Source organism: Festucalex cinctus, chromosome 1, assembly GCF_051991245.1.
Source record: "Festucalex cinctus isolate MCC-2025b chromosome 1, RoL_Fcin_1.0, whole genome shotgun sequence".
NCBI lineage: Eukaryota > Metazoa > Chordata > Actinopteri > Syngnathiformes > Syngnathidae > Festucalex > Festucalex cinctus.
The window spans coordinates 51816362-51844006 of record NC_135411.1 but is presented as its reverse complement, the minus strand read 5'-3'; the positions used below and the strand labels follow the sequence as shown (position 1 = coordinate 51844006).

Genomic DNA, 27645 nt, shown 5'->3' with positions numbered 1-27645 from the left:
TATTTTTTTTAGATATAGACATCGTGCACAAGTGGATTTTGTTTCTTTACTTACTTAGCGAGCTGCAGTCTAATCTAAGCAGGTCACTGCAGCCAAAGTGGTTAAAATCTTGGATGGGATGAACAGATGGTACAGAAGGGTAGCTCACTGGCACAATTCCATCCTCTTTTCAACAACCTTTTTTTTTTTTTTGTAAAAGCCTTTACAGGCCCAGTGACAACAGTCAGTGCTTAGTGCTAACGACGACTTGCACTTGTAGCTGTCACACTGTTGCACTTGGCAACATAATTGGTCATCAGCCCAAATCGTCCATCACTCTTCAGTCACAGTCACCTCTAATCTCATGTTCCTTGTACCACAAGATACTAAGATTTTTTATTTATTTATTTTTTTGCCATTTTGTGATATCCATTACATCTTTGACTGTACACACAAACAACATACAACAACAGATTTACACTAAAATGAAATGCGTTCATTCTTGGCACAAATCAGTTCAATAGTTGTTGCATAATTCTTCTATCACACAAACAATTGAACAGCAATGTCATTTGCCGTCATAATTAGCTGTGGTCAAAAACTTTCTTCTCACATATTCCACTTAACAGCATACTCACTGGTTTTCCAAATTTGTGAGCTTCAAGTAATAAAGCTATTTGCACAATACATAGCAAGGAGGGAAAGTATTTTGTAGGTTATTTATTTAGTGGATATTTAAGCATTCTCTTGCAATAGAGAGCATTCGGGTGATGTAATGCACTTAAGTGTAAACATTAGGGCGACGAAGGTTGCCCAAAGAAGAAAATAAAAGTGTTATGTAGTCATTAAAGTGGTGCTCTTAATTAATTCTTGTTAAACAAATGCCATTCGCTTGTTATTTAAACAAAGTGTCATTTGAGGTTAATTATTTAAAGGTTACAGAAGAACATAAAGTAGTCCAGAAAAACAAAATAACACTGCAATATTTTCAATCTAGTGTGGACAAATATTTTGATACAACAATAATTAGTTTTTTTTTTTTTTTTTTTTTTTTCAAGTGTTCCTACTTACTGAATCTCATTGGATTGTGCACGTGTATTTAGTAGTTTGGCCATTTCATTGTCAAATCCCCTCACACCTCAGTCGTCCCTTTTATTGATCGTCACGCATACTGTATAATTAGCATTGCCAATTAAGAGTACTTCCATTGGTATCGAATGTTGCTGGCATTCACTTCAAATCAGCGCTTGCCTTCCGCTTCATTAGCCTCAATGATGACATTCTCCTTCCTGCATAATAATAAGGTCCCTTGGAAATTGACTGTGACAGGTGTTGAAATTGGAATGTGTCCATATACTGTAATTTCTATCACCATGACTGCTAGAGCAGGGCCGCCATCAGCCCAAATGTAAAATGTATTTATAGCAAGCATCTTGTCGTTCGCTGCATATATGATGCCGTCGCCTTGAGTCGTGTCAAGTGAGAATCAAATTGGATGTGCTTGTCAAAATGCCACATCAAAACAAAGGGAGATTTGTGTGGCTTAAACAGCAGATTTGCATATTTCCATTTAAATCACAGTCACAATATTGTCCCCCAAGAGCAGGAGTGTTTCACGTTATAAGAAACTCAGGAAAGAGGAACATTAATACTCATTAAGAACCAACGTCACTGTAAACAAACTGAATATGTTATTCTGGCATGTATTACTACATAAATTGTGTAATATATTCACAAGAAATGTAAATTAGGTTGAACATGGCAGGTTTGTGTACTGTAGTTAAGAAAAAACAATTCAAAATGTAATTGAATTCTTTATGCTTGTTTTGCGTAACACTTTATTTAATAAATGCCTTTTTTTTTTCTTTTTTTTTTTTTAGATTAAATTGATTCCTATAGGGGCGGCACGGTAGTCGAGTGGTTAGCACGTCCGCTTCCCAGTTCTGAGGTCTCCGGTTCGAGTCCAGGCTCGGACCTTCCTGGGTGGAGTTTGCATGTTCTCCCCGTGCCCGCGTGGGTCTTCTCCGGGTACTCCGGTCTCCTCCCACATTCCAAAGACATGCATGGCAGGTTAATTGGGCGCTCCGAATTGTCCCTAGGTGTGCGTGTGAGTGTGGATGGTTGTTCGTCTCTGTGTGCCCTGCGATTGGTTGGCAACCAGTCCAGGGTGTCCCCCGCCTACTGCCCAGAGCCAGCTGAGATAGGCGCCAGCAGCCCCCGCGACCCTTGTGAGGAATAAGCGGTCAAGAAAATGGATGGATGGATGGATGGATGATTCCTATAGGTTCTTTAGAGTTGATTCAGATTATCTTTGTGGGTGTTTAAATACGGCTTACGGCACAGTAACGTTCCCTCAGGCGTCAACAGTGCCAGCATCCCGGTGCATTCATTTGAAAAGGAACAAAACACAAATTTAAAAACAGGATTCATGATGTTGAGGGAATAAAAGAAAACCAAAGCCAAATACCTGGCAAAGTAAAGACATTTAATAATAGCCTCTTAGCATCTACCACAGGTATTTCCTGATGGCTCCTTTAAAGACTAACAAATCGAGCTTGATGGACTAAACTTGATATGGTATTTACGATTGGTGTCAGCGCTCAGTGATGCTTTGTTTGGGCAGGACAGCTCTGGGCGTCAGCTATTAATTTTACCCTCATCCATCTGGTTTCACACCGCAGCAATTGACTTTCATTTCCTTCATCTACAAAAACTGCCTGACGGAGGGCTTTGCGAACAACAAAATCAGCAGCAGCAGTCGCAAAAAGCTTTTATGATAAGCAGCATTAGGGGTGTTAAAAAAAATCGATTCGGCAATATATCGGGATACTACAGCACGCAATTCTCGAATCGATTCAATAGGCAGCCGAATCGATTTTTTAACATCCATTTTTGATGGAAAAATATTCAACAAAACATCTAACTTTCACACCTTAAGCATGGAAGAATATTATATAAATAGAACATTAAGCCTTTATATTTTATTTCAATGCTGTTCAAACATGAAAAAGGTTACAACCTGTTTGTTCAATACAGTGGCTCACAGTTATAAGACTGAAGTTTCAGATCAATAAATAATACATTTTCATACAAATCTTACAGTGTACATGTACAAGTTTACTGAATGGTATTTTCTAAATTTGAGTAAAAAAAAAAATCACAACAATCGACTTGTAAATTCACATCGGGATTAATCGGTATCGAATCGAATCGTGACCTATGAATCGTGATACGGATCGAATTGTCAGGTACTAGGCAATTCACACCCCGAAGCAGCATCATGTTTTGACCAAAGTGGCATTGTAATTTGGATAGTGATAAAATAGGATCGAATAATCCCACTGCTATTACAGAAAAATGGGCTTTGTGAAGAGGATTCCAGCTCTTATTGTAGTGAGCCAGCTCATTTGGCTCAGCTCATCAGAAAGCGTCGCTTCTTTTTACCTCTCAAATCGCTCTTCAGTAAGTGCCATTTAGAGTTCCACCAGTTTAGTAATGTCCACTGATTGGTAATACTCAACTTTAATATTTATGATATCTCGAATAATTATGTTCCGTTACCCGAGCACTTGGATGTCAGAATGTTGAGGCAGTGATTGAAGGGTCTTAATCTAATCTTCTATTATGATTACAGCTCCAAAATGTAATTTACACGTTTTTTGTCAAATGTACTGAGACACTGATTGATCATCCCTTAATACATTAGCCATATGATGTGTTTTAGCTACCATATTTCCATGTAGTTTTTGCAATTTACCACTCCATCTTACTACGCATGTGCAGACTTGCTTCACGAATATGGCAGCAAAATAAACCTGTTTGTGCAGTGATGAGTATGATGCCGAGCTACAATAGAGGGGAACACAGGAAAGCAAACAGTTTTTTATCAAGCCTACAAAAGGTTTCAATCTTTTTCACAATGAAAATCCACAGCAACGGTAAGTGCGATTATATATAGCACTGCTGTCTTGTCAGTGTCAGTTGAGGAGAATCAGTGGAGAAGAAGAAAGTGACACAAGTCAGATGATTCACTTGTATATCGTTTTTCTCAAGAAGGGGTTGAAGGTCTTTTTTTATTTGATGATATTCATATTCAACATCTTTGACAAGAAATATTCACTTGGACGGGGTCAAGGACAACATATATGTCATGGTTGGGGTTGATTTTGTTACTTTTGTCATGACTCGCGTTTAATTTTGGTTTAGTTTGATTTTGTCCTCATGTTTCTTTAAGTTCTTGTCATGATCTGATTTGTCATTGTCCTTGTGGGCTTCCCCAGTCTCATCAAGCCTGATTATGTCCACCTGTGTTTGTCTGCCCTTCCTCATGTGTCGACCAATCAGTGCCTTCAGCCACTTGTGTCTTGCCCAGGTGTGTCTCGTTATGTCACTATAGTGTGTGTGTGTGTGTGTGTGTGTGTGTGTGTGTGGGTGTGTGTGTGTGTGTGTGTGTGTGTGTGTGTGTATATAGTCTCTCGTCAACACAGACAGAGCGAACTGTGTCTATGTTGATTCCTGTCATGCTGCCTGATTTTGGATGTTTTGTTTGTTAGCCCGATCATTGTTTACCTCCTTATTTTAGTTTTTAATTAAATCCCTTTATTAACTACACCTCTGCCTCCACACCCTACTTTTCTGCACCTGGGTCCTCAACAATCCACACTGTAACAATATATAACCCTTATGCAACTTGTCAGTTAACCTTTCATATAATTGTAACGGACTTCGAAAGACCTTGTGTTGAGACGAAAATACAACTTTTATCAGTGCAGTATGCCTCTGTGAAAATAATTGCTAGACCATCATACATTAAAATCAGATAAATCAAAAACAGAGACCATGGACATGTGAGCTCGTTGCTCCCAAAATCCCCCATTCCCTCAGCCTCAGCATGGGTGTGTTCACTCAGACCTTTTGGAATTTGAGAACGTTTTTCAAATGTGCCGTTTGGTTATTCACAGTGCCACAAAATCGGGATTCAATTTGTGCAGTTAAAGAAAATTAAACAGCTGAGTTCAGGACCATGTTTGCTCTTCACCACGGCAGTGGACGTGGACGACAATCTGGTGGCTATTAACTACGGTATTTTTTTATTTTTTTATTTTTTTACAGTTGTATCTTAAAACGGTTTACCTGAACAACAATTCCGTGTTGTATTCACACCAAAAGGTACAATCCTGGTGGTTTCATATGGCTTTTTAGATCCCTGTTATTGAAAGTAAAAACAGAATTTCCAAGACTCCCATTCTTTGACGTATTGAAATGTCCAAATTAGAATAGAGTGGCGCTTCTTCATTTGTCTGTATTCACATTGTCACAATTATCAGTGACACAATAAGCTGCAATGATATTAGTCTTTATTTGGCAGAGGATAAACACTGTGCTTGTGCGTATGGCAATATTGTCTGCTTATATTTTTTGCTCCACAGTTTGTCTTCAAATATCCGTACTAATAGACAAACTATTTTTAGGGTGGGGTCAATGACTTGCAGATTTTCGCTAATCACATCTGGACTTAGTTTACTGTACATCATCACGTTAATGTCATTCTGTAGTTAAAAATCCCACTAAATGTGTTCAAAATCTTCTCCTCGAGCCAACTTGATGCTCCCTTCTACACTTTTCCTCTTGCCCCTCCCGGCAAGTCTTGATCTTCCTGCCCCTCAATTTCCTCCAGTTTGTCTGCAGCCCTCCTCTCCCTCCCTGAGCTTCCCTGCGTCCATCTGTCCGCTGTATTATTGTTCCCCTCTTCTCTGCTGTGGTCCGTGCCAGCTCCCCTGAGAGCATGGAGTGTCGTGTAGACAGGTTGAGGTTGTGAGCAAAGCCCTCTTTCCTCTTCACTTCACCCGGCGCTTCCAGATGAAACCAACACGGCTGCAGACAGATGAGGCTCCTCTGAGAGTCTCACCACAGGAAGAAGTGTGCTAAAAGCAGCTGCACTACACATCAGTAAGTAGGCACTGCTGGACAAATCGTTGCCTTCTTTCAGCTCGGCCAAGCTTAAATATACCTATCCGATGCTCTTAAATCTCACTCTTGCAGTTGACCTATGTACCACTGGATGCTTTCAAAACATCAGCGTGTCCGTAAATTAGCATTTTGACAGGCCCACCTTGATTCACATCTCTCAAGCAGGCAGAAAGATATAAATAAATAAGACGTATACATGAATAAATGAGGAAGATGAGAACAGAAAAGCAAAAGTAAATGACAGGGCAGTAAAAGTGGTAGAGCTGGCGAGGTGTTGGTTTGTCTTCCCCTTTTCGCAGGACACGTCCAGTCGCTGCATGACAAATCAGCTTGAAAGCATCACATTCTCATGAAGAGGATGGAAAGCAAGTGGGCGGGAGGTTTTGTTTTCAACGCTGTTAATTAGTAGCATTACTCCACAAACCAGAAAATAACCCATTGAATTGTATTCATTATTTTGTCATCTCCTGCATTGTTCTTGTTAGAGCTGCTGCTCGCCAAAACGCGGTCTTACAAACACTAATTTTTGCTTCTGTTTTTTCCCTACTTTTGTTAACAGTTCAGTCTGCCATACTGACTGCTACAGTTGCAAAATGTGAAGAAATGTGTGATTGAGGTGATACATGAGGGATGTTAAATTAAGGAATAAGATGAGGTGTAAAGAGTGTCACAGCTAACTCTCACCAGTTTGATCTATAATTCATATTTCGTTGTCATATAAACCTTGAAGGTCTTTTGAACTTTCATCATGTTGTCATTTTCAGCACAGTTAATTTTCTTACACTATACACACATCTCATGCAATGTATTTTTCTTTATTTTCATGACTATTTACATTTTAGATTCTCACTGAAGGCATCAAAATTATGAATGAACACGTGGACATATGAACTCATTTAAAAAAAACAAACAAAAAAAAAACATTCTAATTTCTTCAAAATAGTCACTGACAGCTGATGTTCAGTGTAATGGTAAAGCACACAGCTTTAATACTGGTGTGCAGTTCATGAGTGGGTTCAACTCTTACTTTTGACGAAATTATTTTTATCACTTTAAGGTGATTTATTAAAAAAAAAAAAAAATGTAATTTTTTTGTACAATAAGTAGGCTTAATTTGTAAAACTAAGAGGTGTTTCAAAGTTTGTGGAGTAAATAAAAAGACATATGGAGAACGGTTAAAATGAATGTTAGTGTAAACCAATATGTAACCAACACATAACGTCCAGTTGTATTTCTATTGCAGCCATGGAGCACCCAAATCGCAGACAAACGTAACCTTCATAAAAATGTTACTAAACCCAACCAAAACCCAATTCAAACCTAAATTCTAAAACCAAGTCTTGACCCTCAAAAAGAGGTCTGGAGTGATGAGGAAACACCAAAATGTCCTTGCAAGGACACATTGTGGACACGTGGTCTCCCCACAATAATAGTAAAAACTAGTGTTGTTCCAATACCGTTTTTTGGCTCCCGATACCGATACTCAGCTTTGCAGTATCGGCCGATACCGATACCATACCGATACTTGAGGTTTTTTTTTCCTCAACATGAAAAAGCTGTCCTGCCATTAGTTCAGAGCATTCAAAGGCCAATAGGATATCTTATATCGGCATGCAGTGAACATGTCACATACCAGTGAATGTCGTGCACAAGCAAGACACAAGATGCTGCATCCAAAATCCCATATTAGAGTTGGAATTAATGGTATCGGCATGTTACTTGTGAGTAGTCACCGATACCGATACCACTGTTTTAATGCAGTATCGGCACCTCTGCCGATACCAGTATCGGTATCGGAAGAACACTAGTAAAAACCCGGAAAATGGTCCCCATGATGTGATTCCCCCACTCCACACACACACGTATGGCCCTTTTTCACCCACTGTCTACTTGGATCTGCATCTGTTTTTGTTTTTTTGTTTTTTTTTTGTTCAATACCAATGTCTGTAGCCGCTCAGGCATGGCATCACATCCAATTCCTGGATGCATCATGAAGACAAAAGAATGCATTGAAGTCTGAAAGAAAAATGGCCTGGATGTCTACGACTAAATGGCCCAGAGGCCTTAACCTCCCCTCTCAAACAAGCTATCACCTACAGTACACCTCCATGACCGTACAGGAATGAGAACGGACGTTGGGCAAAGCGGTGTGAGGTGGACCAAGGGTTTTAGAAAAAAAAAAAAAGCCCAAATGTCATTCAAATTCCTAAATTGAGCTGTTGAAGCGGCTGAGGTAAGAATGCTCAAATTCTTCCACATGCAATGCATCCAAGCAAACATCAACCAAGCACTTCCTTTCCCAGAATGCCTTGCTTTATCTCTTTTGGATACTTCATTTGGAGCACACTAGTGTAACCCAGACTAAAATAAATATAGTCTATACTGATTAAACCAATATATAGTAATTGAAATAGAAGTTGTTTTCTAGTGTTAAACTATAAATACTTTTTTTGTCATTTACATTATAAAAAGTTATTTTGTGCAAGTTCAAGTTTGTTTTAATTGCATACGAAATTGCGTAGTTTCTTTTTCTTTTCTTTCTACAACCTAACTTGTACCTGTCAATCTTACATTTCTGTACTGTCCTTGGTTGATGTACTGGCCATGTCCAATCCAGAAGCGATGGGTGTAGTCATACGTGGAATGTTCGAGAGTCTGTAAGCCTTTCACTAGTGTAAGCTAAGCTGTCAAGTGAGCAGACACTCGAGGAGCCATCTGGTGAAAATAGTCTTTTAAACCAGTGGATGCAGAGTCTGCTGTCACGTTTTGGACTGTTTTTAACCCGATGTAATGTGAGTACCTCATGTTATGTTTCTATTGTGCTCAGACGAAATGTTTGTGCAGACGATTTAAATGCTAATCGCGGCTAGCGACGTAGCATGCTAACGCTAAGGCTAGCGGAGTTCTGTGCCTTTTTATATCGAGTATGAAGGTTTGAACTATATTTAAAATTAAAGAGACACTTTTTGATGCACAGTGGACCAAGGAAACTCTTTTTGGACCCTTCTGCTGTGGATTGGAAGTCGTCTCGTGCCTTGTGGATTGTGCTTAAGCTGGAGTCGGATGTCGGTCGTTACCGAGTGACGGGTTTCCATCGCTCATCACCCATCACGTGTCATTCGCTACCCTAAACCTGTGGATTCGTGAGTACTATCAAAACCGTGCACGTGCCAATTTGTTTTTGCTTGCTTTGCAAGTGAAGGGACCAGTTTTTATGTTTGTAAGGTCACACCGCACCCGAGCAACATCAGGCCTGCAACTATAACTGGACTATATATTTTTTGCTGGGACACATTCGCATTTAACATTTGACACACACAACCCTTTTTTTTCTTTCCCCCCATTTAATTGTCTTTTTATTATTTGTGTTTACTAAAATGGTTCATACTGTTTGTAATTGAATTTACTGTGTTTGTGTATTTCTTTTAAATGGTATATTGATCTACACAATATTCCCCAGTACTTTAATTATTATTCTTAGTGGGTAAAAGAGGTAAATTAATAATATTTTTCCTGCTAAGTGGAGGCACCGCCAAATTCTAATTTACGCTAAACTTAAGATATTTCTATTCTTGCATCTCCTGTTTACTAAGTAAATTGAATTAGTTGTTAAAGTACCCAGGACCCCGCTCATAGTACTACAACCCCATTAACCAGTGTTAATTCCATAGATACATGAGACGGGTGTTACACTAGTAAATGGTACCTCATTGATATAGCGCTTGTCCAACTTACAAGGCCCTCAAAGCGCTTCACATTATGGCTACTCCTTCACCTACTGATGGCGCGGCATCAGGATCAACTGGGGGTTCAGGATACTAGGGTAGCTCATTGTGTATTCAATTCAAGGTGCTTCAACATGACAAGTCAATGCATATTCAAACCTCAACTTTTGTTCAGGTTTCTTGTATTTTTAGGATTTTAGGATGAATTGCTCAAAAGGAAAAGATACAATTCCCAGATCAGTCAATTCAAAAGCAGCCAAGTGGCTTGGGGGTTGCGCTTACATCACAGACCTGGTTGCAGCTAATGGAATTTCTTTTGCAGTGATTTTGCGTTGGATAAAGCAAAGCTCCAATCAGACGGGATTTACTTCTCCAAGGGGATGCTTTGAAAATTGCGTTCGCTGATCTGGTTTTAATCCAATAGAAGTGAATATTGTGCATCATTTTCTCCTTCTGTAATGCACTATCAATTATCCTGTCAAAAGTATAAGGAAACCACTGTGTGTTATAGGCCTACTGTAGTTTTAATTTTATGTTTACATGCATTACAAATCAAACATCAAATACAGAAAGACTTACAAGAGCTAACAAACAATTAGTGTTTGTTGTTGGACAATGCTGACAAAGGGATTTATCAGCTTTCTCTTAAATTATAGTATATAAAAGTATGATTACAATGCTTTTTCTTTGTAAGGTCCCCTGTTTTTTTGGATGTATATAATTGTAAATCAAAGCTTTCTGATGGTGTGAAATTGCTACTAGGCTTCGTAGTTTGTTTTCATTTAATTGACATTATCGAAGTCAGATGTTAAGAGCAGCCACATTAGCCGAGCAATTTAAAAGAATACCAGTAATAAAATATTAATAAACATGCAAGTTTATGTTTAAATCAGAATACATTATAAATATATGCACGAACTCCTTATAGCACCTTTTTGTCATTTTTTTTAATTGTAGTTGATTGGAGATGGTTAAACTAAAATGACATAATCTGTAAAACTATGAGGTCTGTTTATTGTGGTACTAATTAAATACAATTAATTTACAGTCTTCACATCCATGAAGCTAATAAGCTAATCGGAAATGTGCATTTGAGTTTGAATATTAGTTTCTTGCAATGTTCCTTGGCCTATATTGGATAGAACTTTTATTGATTAGGTTTTCAATTTTTGTTTTAAAAGGTTGACACACACTCACCCACTGATAGAAAATGGTCCATATAACATAACCTTGTATGTATTATGCAGTTCCCTAAGAAGTATGTGATTTTTTTTTTTTTATGCCTATTCCGCATAGACTTTTGTGCTGTTATGTGATGGACACATGCACACATGCCTGATGCATATTGTGCGCACACACATTGTTTGACATTTAAAAGTCCTGCCCAAATGATCCCGTGGGTGAAGCTGTGCTCTGCATCAAAGCACTATACATTTGTCTCCATCATTACTGTATATGCGGCCTACCCGTTTTCACCAGTTCTGCCAAAGCAACAAGGCTGAAGGCCCTGAAAGCACTTTTTTTTTTCTTGATCACAGACGCATGGAACTCCAACAAAGCATAAAACATGATTGTGGCATAGGGTGACAAATGTGTATGGGGCACATAATGAACAGAGTTATCAGAAGTATGTTTTTTATCCTGAAAGTTATTTAAAGGTATACAACATGCTATCTTAATAGAAAGCGCGGTGTGTGGGAAGCAAGTTTATTATAGTTAAGGTAACTAACAAATAACATTAAAATTGAAAACACAGTTTCATTACCAAAATGAAAACCAACTGAAACGACATCATTATCGTGAGCTTTGTAGGTTAGATCTAAATGTATTTATTTTGATATTGCTGCAGAAGAACGGTCAGTTATTTGAGAATTGTAGTTTACTTTATTATGTATATGTATGTATTCATCTATCCTTCCCCCCTTCCTCTCTTTAGTTTTTCCTCTGGTCTCTTGAGATCTCCTTAATTTGTTGGAATTTAGAGGTTTCTGGGGTTGGCGTAAGACTGGGGTGGCAGGTGGTGATTAGTTGGTGCTGGATTTCACTTTGATTTATCTTTCGTTTCTTTAACCTTTCCTCTGGTCTCCTGACCTTCTGAACTTCACGACTCTGGCGAGACTGAAGTATCCGGGTAAGCTGAAGGGTATTGGGATTTTTATTAGGTTTTAGGTGAACTAATGAATGCAAATTTAGACAAATTCACACACGTATGCGCACACACATGCACATGCACACACACAAATGCACACATACGCACAAACGAAAAAAAAGAGAGAGCAATGATGATAAGATGTTGAATCGGTAAGACTGCTGAATGAACAATTCTGAGATCTCTCTTAGAAGAAAAAAAACACTAAAACTATCCATCCATCCATTCTCTGAACTGCTTGCTCCTCACAAGGGTCGCGGGGGGTGCTGGAGCCTATCTCAGCTGGCTATGGGCAGTAGGCGGGGGACACCCTGAACTGTTTTGCCAGCCAATCGCAGGCACTAAAACTAATGAAAACTAAAAATGAAGAATTTTCAATTTAATCAAAAGTTGAACTAAAAGGTACTGCAAACTGAATGAATGACAAAATAGAACAAAAGTCAAACCGAAAAGAAAAGAAAAGAAAAAAAAAACTAATGAAATATCCAAATATCCAAAACTATTATAACCCTAGAGGAACGACTCATGGGAAAGGTCAATTTAGGTGAAATGGTGCAGCACCCAGTGCAATGAAACAATGTGGCTACTGCCAAACAGTGTTGCCAAAATGAGTTCATCAATTACACATTGATTTTTATTTTTGCCCTTTTTGTTACAGACCAGTGAACCGAATCAAGCTCCTGGCAGCAAAGAAGAGGAGCTGGGCCACGATCTCTTCCGCCTCTACCAATCAAAGAGAGGAATTCTTTGAGAGAAACACTATTGAGAAAATGAACGAACAAGCATTGTTTGTGGTTCATTGTGTTGTGGCATCTAGCGTTGAAGCTATGTTTTTTCCTAGCTGCCTTTAAAATCAATAATGTATTCACTGACTGATCAAAAGCAGATAATTATTTCTGCCAAGAATGTTTTGTTTGTTTGCTTGATTGTTTTGTTACTAAACTTTACAGAATTACACAAAACAACACTTAACTGATTGCGACTGCCATTAGGACAGTGTCATCGGTTGATGTAACATAATTAAATCAAGAGGAACAAACAATCAAAGCGTGCACCCCTAAATGTCAAAAAACTCCAAAGGGGGTGGAGCTTGATGTGATGCAAGACCAGAAGACATGCAGATGAGACACATAATGACATGGCGGATGGACTCTTGATGAAGAACAAAAATCACCTTTTTCCTTGCAGAAGAGCCTCTCCAGCTATGCACTATACGGTTTAAATTGAAGCATCCAAGCCACATATAGATATAAGTGCAGTTTGTATGACAGCTCATGCATGTTAAAGGCAATGTGTGCAGATTGAGTGTGAAGGTGTTCAATCATAACAAGGTTTACAGTCAGGTTAAGGTACGCGTCCCATGTGGGATTTATGGGATTAGAACGAGGAAGACTTTGATTCAAAATAATGAAATCAGTTTGTTCTGATGGCTTATTTAAATCCAGCCTTAAAGGCTTAGCTAGTTAATAGAAACTTCACCTCATTATACTGAATGTATAATGTCGTCCTTGCATATAATTCAACGTCTTTTTAAACATTACCAAGATTTGCTAAGAGAAAACTCCTGTCTGCTCAGCAGAATCATCATATGACCATTAGAAAAGTGCTATTGGAATGTAAAGAAGAAAAATGTTTAGGCTTCACGTTTAGTCTTCTCATTTCCTTTACACCACTGCACGTTTTTTTTTTTTTCTCGCTCTCTAACAGAGAGTAGGAGATGGTCAGCAATGGTTTGAAATCAAAAGATTACGACTGACAAGGGTATTGAATTGCCAATACGTTAGTCAAAAAAAGCTGATGTATTCTTTTAATATCTTGTTCATAGAGTGGATAGGATAGTGCTGCAGTATTACCTCAAATGCACACAGTGGAACGTCGAATTGCATGCCTTCAAGGTTGCACAATTGAGAGTTTGATCGAAGTAAGTCATTGAAAACATGGTTACAACCCTGGACATGTATCACGCGACGTCTACCAACACAACATTCTGGTACATTTCAAACCTGGTAACATCCTGAGGCAAAACAACCTGGTGTATGCTGTTTGCCGATGTGTATGTATATTAGGGAAATCAAACAACCACTGAGCATGTCACAACAGACGGGCCGCATATTCTTGCTTCTGGTCAAGACTCAATTATCTTTTTGCAAGTCAAAGAGAAACAGCATTTTTTTTTTTTTTTTTTTTTTTTTTTTTTTTTTTTTTTTTTTTTTAAGGTAAAACACATTCTGAACACATTCTGGATAGTTTGAAATAGAACAGAATGGTAAGAAAGGTGAAATATAGCCACTTTTGGATTTTTATTTTTTCTCCCCAACTGATTGGATTATTAACAAACAACCGGGTTGGAAGACAGAGGACTTTCTTGCTTCAAGGCTACCTCATTATAGTGATGGGCATTACAGTTCTTTTAGGTGAACTGAATCACTAGAATTAGTTCAATTAAAAGAACCGTTCAAAAGATTCGTTCACCGAATCGTTCAACCCCCCCTCAAATGAAATGAGAAGAGAACGAATCACTTCAAGAAGTGACCCGTTCACTCACGTTCCCTGAAAAGAATCGGTCGTGACCGACACAACACTACCTCATTACCAGGATTTGTTTTCTATGGCAAACGTTTTTTTGGGCGGAGAAATTAATCGACTTATATTCCTGTTGGCTATTGTTTGTTTACAGAGGTAACCTGTCGATTGGCCAGATAACCCCAAGACTTCACACATTAGCCAATCACAGTGGTCTTCTTATTTGGTGTTTGTTTCCCTTATTCTTCTTTTGGAGTTAAACCATCTTACTTGCATATTATCGCCAACAACTGGTCTCAAGTACAGAGTTTTTTATTTATTTATTTTTTTTAATTAACAAAAAATGATTAATTGCCAAATTTACTGGCCACACATGCACAAGCAGATGAGCACTTTACTTGCATGTTGTCAAATTTTTGGTGAAAAATGCAACCATGTTCTGGTTTTTGAGGCCCTGATTAAGTGAAAACTAACAGCCAATCAGTGATCAATTGTCACCGACAGCTGACGTGATTTTGCCTACTGCTGATTGACAAGCTCAATCATTCAAATCATATTCAAGAAAGACAATGACACACTCTTAATTATTCACACACCTATGAGAAATGCAGTTTTCAGTCAACCTCTCGTTTTTAAGGAATGTGGGAGGGTGCCACAACTGACCCCTAAATAAAGTGACACAATTTTAGTGTATAAAGAAAACTAAACGAATTTACACTTAATAATACTGTTTGGACATCACAATCAATAATCTACATGTTTGGTAAGAAACACGCCCAAGATCATTACACCCAGTTTATATTGATCGGCTTTATTTAAAAAAAAAATGGGTCAAGAGTGGATCCAGGCGCTAAATCATGTATAATAATAATAATGAAGTGGGGCCCCAGATGCTCCTCACTGGGTAGCCCGCGGCTCCAAACAGCAGCACATCACAACATTGGTCAAGTGAAGCTCGACACTGGTTCAGACAACTCAGTGACACATGCTGACACATAACGTGAGTGCGTGTGTGTGAGTTGCTGACATCTTGTAGACCCATCCCGGCTTATTTTCCTTGCGACACGAAGATTTACGGATGATGGCCTGCATTTGAAATAACCTTCTGCTTTGAAACTCTTGCCACATTCGTTTTTGCTTAAAAACTTTCAGACATAATACGAAATAAAGCTTCCATGCGCCATGCAAATTTTGAGCTTAAATACACATGCGTGGTGACATATGGACTTGAAATTGAATATGTGAATCCCTTATCTGTGGTTTTTGACATTTGTCGGGGTGGATGGGAGGGTGCTATCAAAAAAATCTTTTCCACTGTTGAAGTAGGTCACCGCCTGGCTTAAGGCATAAATAGATTGAAAGAAATGAGGAGAGCTGCAGGAGAAGAGGAAGCGATATTGAAGAAATTATGTAATATACAATAGATAGATAACTGGGTAATTGGCTAGCTTCCCAGCTTAGATGGATAGATGACAATATTTGAGATGAATTACAGTGCAGTCTTGACATATGTTATAAAAGAGTCCAACATGATTTTACGTTACATGGAGAAAGCATCTAAAAGAAAATTATTAAACTACCTATTTTTGCCATAGTGTTTCAAAAATTTGTTTGTACGAATAAAAGGTTTACCCCAATACATGTCTATTCCCATCTGCTGCTGAGTATTTACCAAAATATATATTGATTCATGCAGCAAATTTAAGAGCTGTAAAATTCTGGGTGGGAACTTCCACTGGTTCTTGTATCTTAATGCTCACGATGTTATACTAAAAGTATTAACCAGAAGACCTCATGTTCTCAGTTGAAATATTTACTGGATGCCAGAAAGATCGAGTACACAGCTGCGGAGCCCTCTTCTATTAGTATGCGGAAGACAAAATGATCTATTCAAAATCGTCCCTGCACTTATACTGTCTAGGCCGTCTGCCCACATGGGCGAACGGCCTCCCCATGTGAGAATGTGTGGCCTGATGGCCTTAACTGGTTTGTAATGGATACGTATGTCAGAATGCAGACTGATAGAAAGGCGCCAAGCAAGGACATAATGACCTAGCTCAAGTCATCTATCTAATTATTAAGAGTCCTAATCTAACAGTTTTAACAAGCTGTAGTAGTTTGTGTTATGAAACTGTCAAATGCTTATTAAATCTCAGCAACAGGAGTGCTTGCAAGAATACAAAAAATACTAGCTAAAGAGCCAGACCATGAGAAGAGAAGAGAATATGTTGGTCACAGGTCAAGAACGTTCTCCCTCATCAGCTCAAAGGCTGCAACACCAAAGCAGGTGGGAAAAAAATAACTCTGAAAAGGTAAAGGAGTTAAAGTAAGTTAAGAGCTAAAGGAGGATGAAAAAGATGAGAGGAGGATGAAAAGTGCTGTCGGTTGAGGAGAGGGAAAAAGCATTAAAGAGAAAAAGTGATGAAATGAAACAGGAGAAAATGGAGGTCTATCTATCTATCTATCTATCTATGACCAAGTACCGAATAAACTCCATCCATCATCCATTTTCCGAACCGCTTTATCCTCATACTTTTCCGAAAAACGCTTATAATTATAGTCATTAAATTATTATTATATAAATTATATAATAAATTAAAAAGTCATAATCGATGGTAAATGGAGTGCACGTTGATAGCACTTTCATACATTTACTAAGCCATATTGACTTATCTCATTCACACATATTGAGTTGCCAAAGCCTATAATAAAACTGGTCATATACGTAGGATACCATACTCTTACAGAACGGGTTGGTTTGGTCCACACTTTACAATATGCATTGACGCATTATGGCTCAAATGGAAAAATTATAAATCTGCATTTGTTCAGCGGCCAATCCACTACTTAATTCGAGTCCTAGTCGACAACCCTACTACCTACAGTATCTACCTATAGTATCTACAGTATATACTATAGTATCTATCAGTATAATATCTATATATGGGTTCTATTATATCTATCTATAGTATCTATCCGTTTCCGCTGGCTAAATCCATCCATCCATCTTCTCTTTACTCCAGTCCAAACTGTTCCCTCCTATCATTGTCTGTGAATATATTATTACTGTTTGTTTTATGTGGGTTGCTTGTAAGCCTGCTAGCTTGCTGACAATTCACACTCTATTTATAGATTAGGAACCTACACTACTAATATCTGACCCATTCTCTTACTGAAACACATTTACACTCAAGTCTCATACTCTTGTGATGATTATCTTCACTTAAAATGTCCAGGAGGTATAATTACTTTTCTCCTCGTATTGTATTGTTGACAGCCAACGTTTCCCCAAGTGGCTCATTAAAGTTGTTTCTTCCTCCCAGTTTGAACCGCATAATATTTCATTCTGTTTGTAGTTTAGGGAAGTTTATGATTTATTTTTCAGGTCAGAGCTGATGTGACAGAAGAAGACAACATGTGCCTCCATTCGTTCAAGTGACCAAATTTGAAAGCAGTGAAAGCGGCAAAAGAATGCATGAATTGAGTATCCTATATGCGACTAGAATCAAATATGAGTCTTTCAGAAGATTTATCTTAGCCTCCTCCTCATGTGGGCTGAGCAAGCTGGCCTAGCGAGTAAAAGCCAGCCGGATGTTTACTGTCCAGGTTAGGTACCGTCCACAAATTACATTTCCAAAGATGACTAATGTAAATGATGACTTGACTGGTAACTTGAGCCCCTGTAATACGTTACTTGCAGATGGTCCCTAACTTCTATTTGCTCTGGGCCGGCTTAATGCATCCTCTTTATCGGCTACACTTTCATCTTCGTTTTTGGCTGGACACAAATATTTGGCGTGTCCCCCGTGGCTGTACTGCTTTTGAAGAATTGCTTCTTTGCTATAGGGTATAATTCCACCTTTGATGTCTGCCACAGGACGCAATAATTCATCGTGAGTCTCTTTGTAGTCATTGGCAGCTATGTCATTCTTTATGGAGGACCAAACATGCCAAAATTCAAAATAAAAAATAAAATTAAATAAATAAATTATTTAAAAAAATACATAAATGATTGACCGCTTATTCCTCACAAGGGTCGCGAGGGTGGAGCCTATCTCAGTGCCAGCCAATCGCAGGGCACACAGAGACGAACAACCATCCACACTCACAAGCACACCTAGGGACAATTCAGAGCGCCCAATTAACCTGCCATGCATGTCTTTGGAATGTGGGAGGAGACCGGAGTACCCGGAGAAGACCCACGCGGGCACGGGGAGAACATGCAAACTCCACCCAGGAAGGCCGGAGGCTGGACTCAAACCCGAGTCCTCAGAACTGGGAGGCGGACGTGCTAACCATTCAACCACTGTGCCGCCCTAATTATTAAAATTATTACATTTAAATAAAAAATTATATTCTTATATCTTTTAGTCATTTATTTATTTTATTTAGTTATTTATTTATTTTGAATTTTGGCATTTTTGGTCTTCCATGTTTAACGCACAATACGGCACGATGATCACGTGTCTGTCCAAAAATGGCCGCTGCTATACTTCATGCAAAAATATTGTACTATAATATCATAATCGCTCAACACAAATTGACGAGTTTTTTTCAGGGAAGAGTTGAAATTAACCATTTCACAGAATAGTTGGTTCGTTTTTCATTAACAGTTTGTTTTAAACAGAATTTAGGCACACAAACACACAAGATACTGTGACGTTCATTTGGATTCTGCTTGATTAGGTAAATGTATATAAAGTTTTACTCTGCTATATCGAGGTCCACTGTTCACGGATCACGGATTTGTAATCAATCATTTTTATGTGTAATTTGTCAATGTCTTAATCACCTGCTTATTAAACGGCAGCAAACTATGTAGGCACAACAAGCACATAAACACAGAAGCTATTGTTAGCCACAGCAGTATTTTTGATACATTTTATGCTTTTCTCATAATGTATTCCCTGTGGTAAAGGAGTTGTCACTGTACATTACAATCACATTGAGAAATGAAAAAAATCCTATAACACCACATTGAAATTGAGCATTAAGACTTGCAGTGCAAATCACACATGCAGATACAAGTTTAACCTTGACCTTGATATGCCTCAGTCAAACTTTTTGTATGCATATTGTAACTGTATTCCAGAGATGCAACGATGCTTGATTTCAATGAGATTTCCTCCAGTGGAATGTTGAGTAATGTGTAGTTGTGTGTGCCAGCTGCCCTACAGCACCAGTGTTGAGAAGAGAGAGACTTGCCAACACTTGAGCTTCTTCACAAGAATTATCATCACTCCACAACCCCATCACTCACAACCTCCAGCATCACACGCACGCACACACAGCTCTCAATCTTACTCGCTGCTCTCCAGATTTCTCTCCACTTTTTTTTTTTTCTACTCACACATGCTTCCCTCTCCGTCTCGCCAATGCCCTTCTGCGACTTCCATTCCTAAATCACCCCTAATTGATGGGCTCACCTACCCGTCTTTTAGCCACTTTATCTCCTTCTCTTCATTGCGGGTGCTCCCCTCTAATCCAGCACCCATTTATCTCCCACTCACAAGCCCTCACAGGCTGATGTAAGAAGCCTAACAACATGTCATTAGGGAATTAAAGGTCTTGTTACAAACCAAAAAGCATACACATATTGCTCGGTTGATTATGTAACAACTTGGCAACAACTCAAGTGAAAATATTTGCTCCTAATTGGCAAGACAGATTAAAAAAATAAAAATAAAAAATCAGAGATCATTTTCTGCATTATTTTCTTACTTTACTAACCCAATTCAAACTAAACTCTAAAACCCCACAATAATAATAGAAAGAGAACATTGTAATCTCATGAAACAATCTTAAAGCTTGATGTTTTTGCGTGGGCAGGTGAAGTTTCTTCATTTTGTCCATAATACATGCATGAAGGCTCATGAGCATATGGACTGTGATTGCAAGGATGCTTGGTTAAACAATGCCTTAAAGGATAACAATAGTAACATATTGCCAAATCTTGGCTGCCGTTTTGTCGCTTTTAAAAGCCAAGTGCACCTTGCATGGAAACAGATATGATATCACCCAAGGCTTATGCAGACGTTTGATAAGAAGTGTTTATTATTTCATATATAATGTGCGCATATGCCTTTGTTCCTTTTGTAAAATAAATAAATAAATAAAATAAGCATTGAGTTGCAATCTGTTGCACATAAACAACACACCTTGTGCAGGGTTTGATCGTCACAGCATTGTGAAAAGGCAAAAAAAAACCAAAAACAATGTATTTGTATATGTGAGCAAGAGCAGCTGTTCATTGACTTATCAAATTTTGTCAGACACCAATATTAAATGAATGCACTATGACATAACCTGGCATTGAAAAGTGTTAAGTGCACACAAAACAGTGGGAGAATTAGTAAAGCATTGAAACTGTTGAAAAGAACAGACAAACATTTCTTAATTACCTCTTTTAGATGTCAACATTCTTTACAAATGTGTAGGTACCTCTTGCTTTTGTGTTTTATTGCAATAGAAACATAGCATTAACAACACAAACATGATAAGTGTAATATCATTAACATGTATCTACTTGACCAGCCTCAACCAAATTAGCCCAAAGTTAGTGAGGTCTGCTCAATTAACTGAGAAGACACTAATGTAACAAACAAGCAGTCACATTTGGACATCTTAAAAAATAGGGCACAGTCATATTATGACCACAACTAAACTCAGAGTTAAAGAGAAAGAACATGCACGATAGTGGGCCTTCACGGCAGTGTTGTAGAAAGCAAAGAGCTGATGAAAACCAAGCCACAGACGTAGATGAAGTCATAAACCATGTTATTATAATGGAAGATGCTTGTCAGTGGTCCGTCTAATGTGCACAGGTCCACAGCGCAAGTTGGAATACAAACTTGTACCATAAAATATGCATGAGGGACATGTATGCAGCATATACAATTTACATATTCATACTCATAAATTCTTCACGTCACGTCAGACTGCACAATTTCCACCTTGTGGTAACATCTGCCATGAGCAACAACAAGCTATGTCCAGCAGAGTCACAAGCAACCAATCATAAACAATGCAAAGTACATTTAACTTAAAAATATGGGCATATTTAGACCCTTTTTCTGGGTTTTCAAGTACCACCAACTTCTATTTCAGACTTGCTAAAAATTATAGTGGTAATTGCAGTATAATGTTGTTGTTTTCTAACATTGTCTTCTCTAAGAAGCTTACAATTGTTATCTACTTTTATTCGGAGCATGTTTTTTTTTAATTTAAATTATGCTATATTATTATACTGCCCAGTCAATATACTGTAGCCTATAATGCACACACCACTAATACTTTAAGTGGAAGGATGCAATCCAACAGCTGGTGCTTTGTGTCCACCGATTTGCTGTCATTGTCACTGTTAGCGCTGATGGAGTTTGTTAGAATTAGGTTTAAGTTGAAAAAGCCAGGCTAGTCTGTTAACGGTTATTTGGTTGCATGGACAATTATTCCTCTTTATGTGCTGCAGCTGGGTACTTTGGTTGCCTTGAACGTGTAATAGAATTTGCATTTTAAGTGTAACAATAACATAGTCAACAAAGAAGTTCTAGTAATGGCTAATTATGACTCGTTGACTACCATATGACTCTTTTCTTTTCATAAACTATCTATTAGCATTATTTTTTGATGCTTTAATAGACTCTCTGACTAATTACTGGGATTTTTAAAGTGACATTGGAATGCAGTCGCTGGTTGAAGTGAAGGTTTGTAGATACGAAAAAGGTTGACTAATAAGTGGAATATTCTGATATTCACTTTCTTCGATATTGTTTTGTGGTATGACATAGGCTACAGTATGTTTCAACAGTAATTTGTTTGATTACAATTACTTTAACTCTTTGACTGCCAAAAACGCTTATTATCCATGAGTAAAATCACGATGTATGCTGCCATAAACGTGAAATGACGTCATCTACGTTTTGTTTTTTTCTTAAATGGACGGCGCAACGTCGAAGTGCAGCGCTGCATGGTCAATGGGTTGTGGAATCAAAAACACCACCTAACTATGGCCAGTAGATGGCAGCATTGTGTCTCTTTTCAATGGGCTGTTGGTGTATGGAATTACACTGAAATGTGACGGAATCTGATGAATGCTCGTAATCAGCGAAATGGCACTGTGTTTTTTTTGTTTGTTTTTTGTTTTTTTCTCTTAACGTGTGGCAGTAAAAGAGTTAATATAATGTACAAAATGCAAGACATCTACATTTTGATTAGCGGTTGAGTATTCCACAGTTTAGATCCTAGAATCCCACCTGCTTTGTCTTTCATGTTTTCTCTAAATATCACAATTAGGGCAACACTAATAAACACTAGTGCCTGAGCATTAGTGAATAATGAGAATTTTTCAGGTCTGCAAATAACCTTCATTTACAGTGTATAGCCCCTATAGGTATTGTAACCAGCGCTACCATTTACCCATTCACACATACATTTAGTCACACAGCGATGATGGAAGCTTCCAAACAAGGTGGCAGGCAGCTCATCAGGAACAATTACGACCACTCTGCTTCCTGACCTGTGCAGCATGCAGAGTAGCGATGCCGCCATCAGTCAATGGTGTGCACTCACCACTAACACTGAACAACAACATAATACAAAACAATACATTAGCACAAATTGGGCCATTCCACTGTTGTACACAACGAGATGCAGCTACCTGGAGTGATTTAGTACAAAGCGTTAGAAAGTACAGCTGATTCACGTTGGTGTACTTGCAGTGGAAGGACAATATCAGTTGTTGGCGGGAATGTAACATTAGGCTGTTTTTCCAGCCTCTACTGGACCCCCACAGAAGAATGAAAAGTGATTTGTGCTGCAAAATGTACTGTGTGCTGGAACGGATCAATTGCATTTCCATTCATTTCAATAGGGAAAGATGGTTTGAGTTATGTGTTGGTGGTGTGTCATGAATGAATCTCGTATCTCAGGGCACCACTGTGATAGCTTTGACGCAACCGATTTACTATTTACTATCTAACCACTGACCAAGTGTGCGCTCACATTCTAGGCTACCTCGATAATTTAACCCTGACATGATTCTTTCGGTTTAAAATAGCACAGGGCTAGGTCTCAGACGACGAACAAGTCCTCATTTAGTGCTCCACTTACTATATGTGTGTGTCTTGTACCTACAAAAATACTGCAAAGCCCAACTTTTAATAACGCCGACGCTTAGAAGGGTGGCAAAGAATTTCACAGAGGCAAAAAGGTGAGAGGAAACGCAATGAAAGCTCATCATGTTCTTGTCAGTGAAATGTGCAAAGCGAGTCGCTTGTTTGTCTACTGAAGAGCTGTAATCCTTTATCTGGAGCAGATATTCAATAGTCCTCGGAAGTTATTTTAAGATTAAACGAGCCACAGTTTACCTTATGGATGTGTTCCTGGCGTCTGTCAATTAATTGTTTATCTGTACAGTCCTACATTGACAAGGGAATGTAAAATGCAAGTTAAGTCTGATTGACTATTTCATTAAAGTACAAAATTGTATCCACATCTCATTATTCAAAGCAATTCTATTAAGTGTTATTATGTTTTGAAATATAATTAATCAAAAGTGACATTTCATATGAAGCAGAAATGGAAAGTACTACTGAACTCAGTCTCACTTTCTGACACTTTTTCATTTTTTCCCTCCAAGCACAAAAACACAGACATGATTTATAAAATTTTACAACTCAAAAAAATAGTAAACCTTGAATGCAAGAGACTAAGTGAGTAACAACAAAAGTGCATTTCTCTTGGTCATGTCACGCTATAAAGCAAAATTTAGGGGAACAAAGCATACTTTAATATTCTTTATATCTTTCCTCTTCCACTTGAAGTGGAATTCAGAGATGCTCGACAAAGCAGAGAAAAACAAACAGAGAATTGACAGGAACCAAGTCAGTCAGACTCCAAAACAGCACTACATTGATTGTGTGGTGTTTATATATTAGTACTGTCAAAGTTAAAATGTTAACTAAGTAATTAATCACAAAATAAAATATCACATTAATCATGTATTAACGCAGACTAATCACACTATTACTTTTGACCACAGATTATCCTTTATCTTGACAGCGAATGATTACGTTAAAGGAAGCACAGGTTGTGTTTGAGCAATAAACATAACTACAGGCATTAAAATAAAACATTTAATAAATGTTTGTGTATGGCATTCAGAATATTTGTTCATGTCAAAAATATTGGAGTCATTTTGTTTCCATTTTAAATAATGCAAATAATTCTGATTAGAAAAAGAGAAGAATGAGAGTGTGCAGCGGATCAAAAAATGTTGAAGATATCCTGATAAGATAAAATCTTGAAAGAATTAACACAACAGGTGCTCTTCAAATTTGACATGCAAAAAATGTTGCTAAAAAAGCCTTTCTAATTAAGCGATTAATCGTGATTAATCAAAATTCCAAGATGTGATTAATGTAATTAACTCTTTGACCGCCATAAACGTTTAAAAACGTTCAGTATAATCCTAGGATTGGCCGCCATAAACGTTAATTGACGTCTACTATGTTTTTTTATGGAAACGGGTGGAGGAAAGCCTTGGGCAGCTGTGCTCCAAGTATCAAGCCGATCGGGTTACTATATGAGTATTCCTGGCCACTAGATGGCTGTGATGAGTCTTTTGGACAAGATCGGGTAGGAGACAACAGTAGAAGAAGAGAGGCGGAGCTAGAGTGTTGAGGGGGAGAGAATGGCTAACTTGGCTAAGGGAGTCAAAAAGGCTACAGATGGCAAGCAGCTCACGCTTGATCCTTATTTTCAAAGCTCAAAAGCATCGACCAGTGCTCAAGAGCACAGTGATGACGGAGTTAAGTCATAGTTGAAGCGGTGACGCGGCCGTTTCGACCACGTCCTAAGGCCCCACCGGCTAGCGATGCTAATAACGTCCTAAGGCCCCACCGGCTAGCGATGCTAATAACGTCCTAAGGCCCCACCGGCTAGCGATGCTAACACCGGAGAAAAGTGGTGCACAACCGAGCACGTCTGCACAGATGACGTTTCATCGGACGATGACGACTACTATGGGTCCGATGCAAGACAGTCTTGGACAGTCTTCCAAAGAACGTGAAGGTAAGCGCTAACATGCTAAGAGATTGCTCGTAAGATTACTTTCCTAACTTTCTCGGGCGATCTGCTAGCAGCGTGTGTAAATGTGCTGATATACACTAAAACATCTATTACCTATACAAACGTGAACGTATATTTTATAGATCGTGCTCACAGCAACGTCCGACCGCTTGTTCTACGACAAAGAAAGGTAAAAAAAAAAAAAAGGTTTTCAATACACCGCAACAATAAAAGGAAAGTCTTTCGATAGTATTGTAATTGTATATGTTTCTTTCAGCTCCTCCTCATAGGGCCCAAAGTGACCCTTCTCACAGTGAGCAGAACAAAGGTAAAAAGAAAAAAAAAAAAGATTCTCCACAGCACTAATAAAATATTTGATGGTAAACGTCTTCTATAATTTACAGAATGTGCATCAACCAATACATCCAAGAAAAAAGGGTAAACATGCACACACACATTGCATCACAGTGCTCTAAAATAATATATGATATTGAAATGTATATTTTCAGATCCCAAAGATTCTGGCTGGCTTGAAGTTGATGAATTCGGCTGGCAGCCAACCATCTTCCCCTTTGCTGCAAAACCAGGACCAAGGGATGCTGCAGCAGAGCTGAATTCCCACCTGCCAGCTGACATCCTGGAGCTCTTCATCACGGATGAACTTCTCCAGCACATCGTTCATCATACCAACCTCTACGCAAATCAGTCCATGCAGAAGCAGACTGACAAAAACTGTTGCGCACGTGTAAATAGTTTGCAAAGAGTTTTCCAAATTGTTTGTTCGGATTGCTACTGTTGCATGTAAATAAACTGTTATTTTGCAATCAAAAAACATTTTTTATTGTTGGGGTAGTGTTTTATAGAAGTTTAGGTGTTTGTAGAATCACTCATGCAAAAAAAAGTGCCAAATTCACTAGAGTGCACGAAATAACATCATTTCACAAAAACCTTGATTTCTCCGTATTTTGGAAGAAAATAGAGGATTTGGGTGAAACGAAGCTGTTTTCTATTGTTGATTACTGAAGATCCGAATAAGGTAGAAACAAACTTTTCTTTTTTTAGATGAAAGATGAGACTTCAATCTTTCATTTGGTAGTATCCGCGTTTCCATAGTCCTAACACAACATTTTCTGTGGAGTTTGAAAGATCGGTAAAATTCTGTAAATCAGCTGGCAGTATGGGGTTACCTTTTCCGAAAATGGCTGGCAGTCAAAGAGTTAAAAAACACAAAATCTTTGACAGCTCTATTATATAGCCCCATTAATTTCACAATTGAGACACAAAGTGCATCAAGCAAGGAACGAGCCATTTAAAAAAAAAAAAAAAAGATTCTTTTGAAACCCTAACCTAACGTTGCTCTAATAGTAGTGGCCTGTTGTCACAATTAGTCAAGAGTAGTCTGAAGTAAATTTTGCTGTATTGAACAACACTCCAAAGAATAGGTGCTAAACATGACATAACATGACTGGAAAAGAATGAGAGATTGGAAAAAACAAAAACATGTGATGTCCACTGACGAGAAAAAAAAAAGAGAACTCTATTTAAACTCACATTTGAATTCTTGAATCCTATTTCACAAGTCCCGCTTTCACGTCGTGAACCATCTTGTTACTTACGAAGTGTGTGTGTAAAAATAAACAGAGCTACTAAGGCGCACATCCAGCGTTGACTATAACAAACCTGTGGGCAAGCATTCGTGCTCAAACAGACTTCATTTCCAGTTTGCATTCCAAATAATCACTGAATAAATGAAAGCACAGCTTGTGAAAGACTGTACTTTGCACAGCATGTGAGCTCATGGAAATCACACAAGAGAAACGTGCTGTGATGATAAACGACACAGTAGATCTGCTCTCCAGTAGTCTAAATTGACTAACTGATTGTGTAAATCACCAGGAGTGAGTCAGGTAAAAAGTGATGATGTCTTTGGAACACAAAGACACCTCATGAATTACACAACTGTAGCCATTGTAAGGCTGACGTGCTCCAGTTCACACAGCTTATATAGTTAAGACTCGGAGCTCACTGTGAAGATTCCGTGCAAATATTTGGTTTCCTTTTCCTGAGACAAAACAAATGACGAGGCATCTGAAATAACAGAATGGGGAATCAATGAAGAAGAATATAAAAGATTTCTATGGATACAGTAGAATTGTTTACTTGACTGTATAGTTACTATGAGTGTGTGTGAGATTTGTTGTTGACTATCATGGATGTAAGTTGAGTCAAAGT

General features: G+C 38.3%; 2 protein-coding genes across 2 annotated transcripts in view; one reads left to right on the top strand and one right to left on the bottom strand.

Annotated features, from left to right (window-relative positions):
- elfn2b (extracellular leucine-rich repeat and fibronectin type III domain containing 2b) overlaps positions 1–27645 on the bottom strand; it is a 101849-nt gene that overhangs the window by 16871 nt on the left and 57333 nt on the right. The gene's annotated exons all lie outside the window — the stretch shown is intronic.
- LOC144001007 (uncharacterized) lies at positions 24841–26303 on the top strand. Its single transcript, XM_077494942.1, has 5 exons — positions 24841–25416; positions 25557–25603; positions 25691–25741; positions 25818–25851; positions 25923–26303. Exons 1-5 carry the CDS (start codon positions 25290–25292, stop codon positions 26216–26218), a joined length of 555 nt encoding a protein of 184 aa, XP_077351068.1. The 5' UTR covers positions 24841–25289; the 3' UTR covers positions 26219–26303.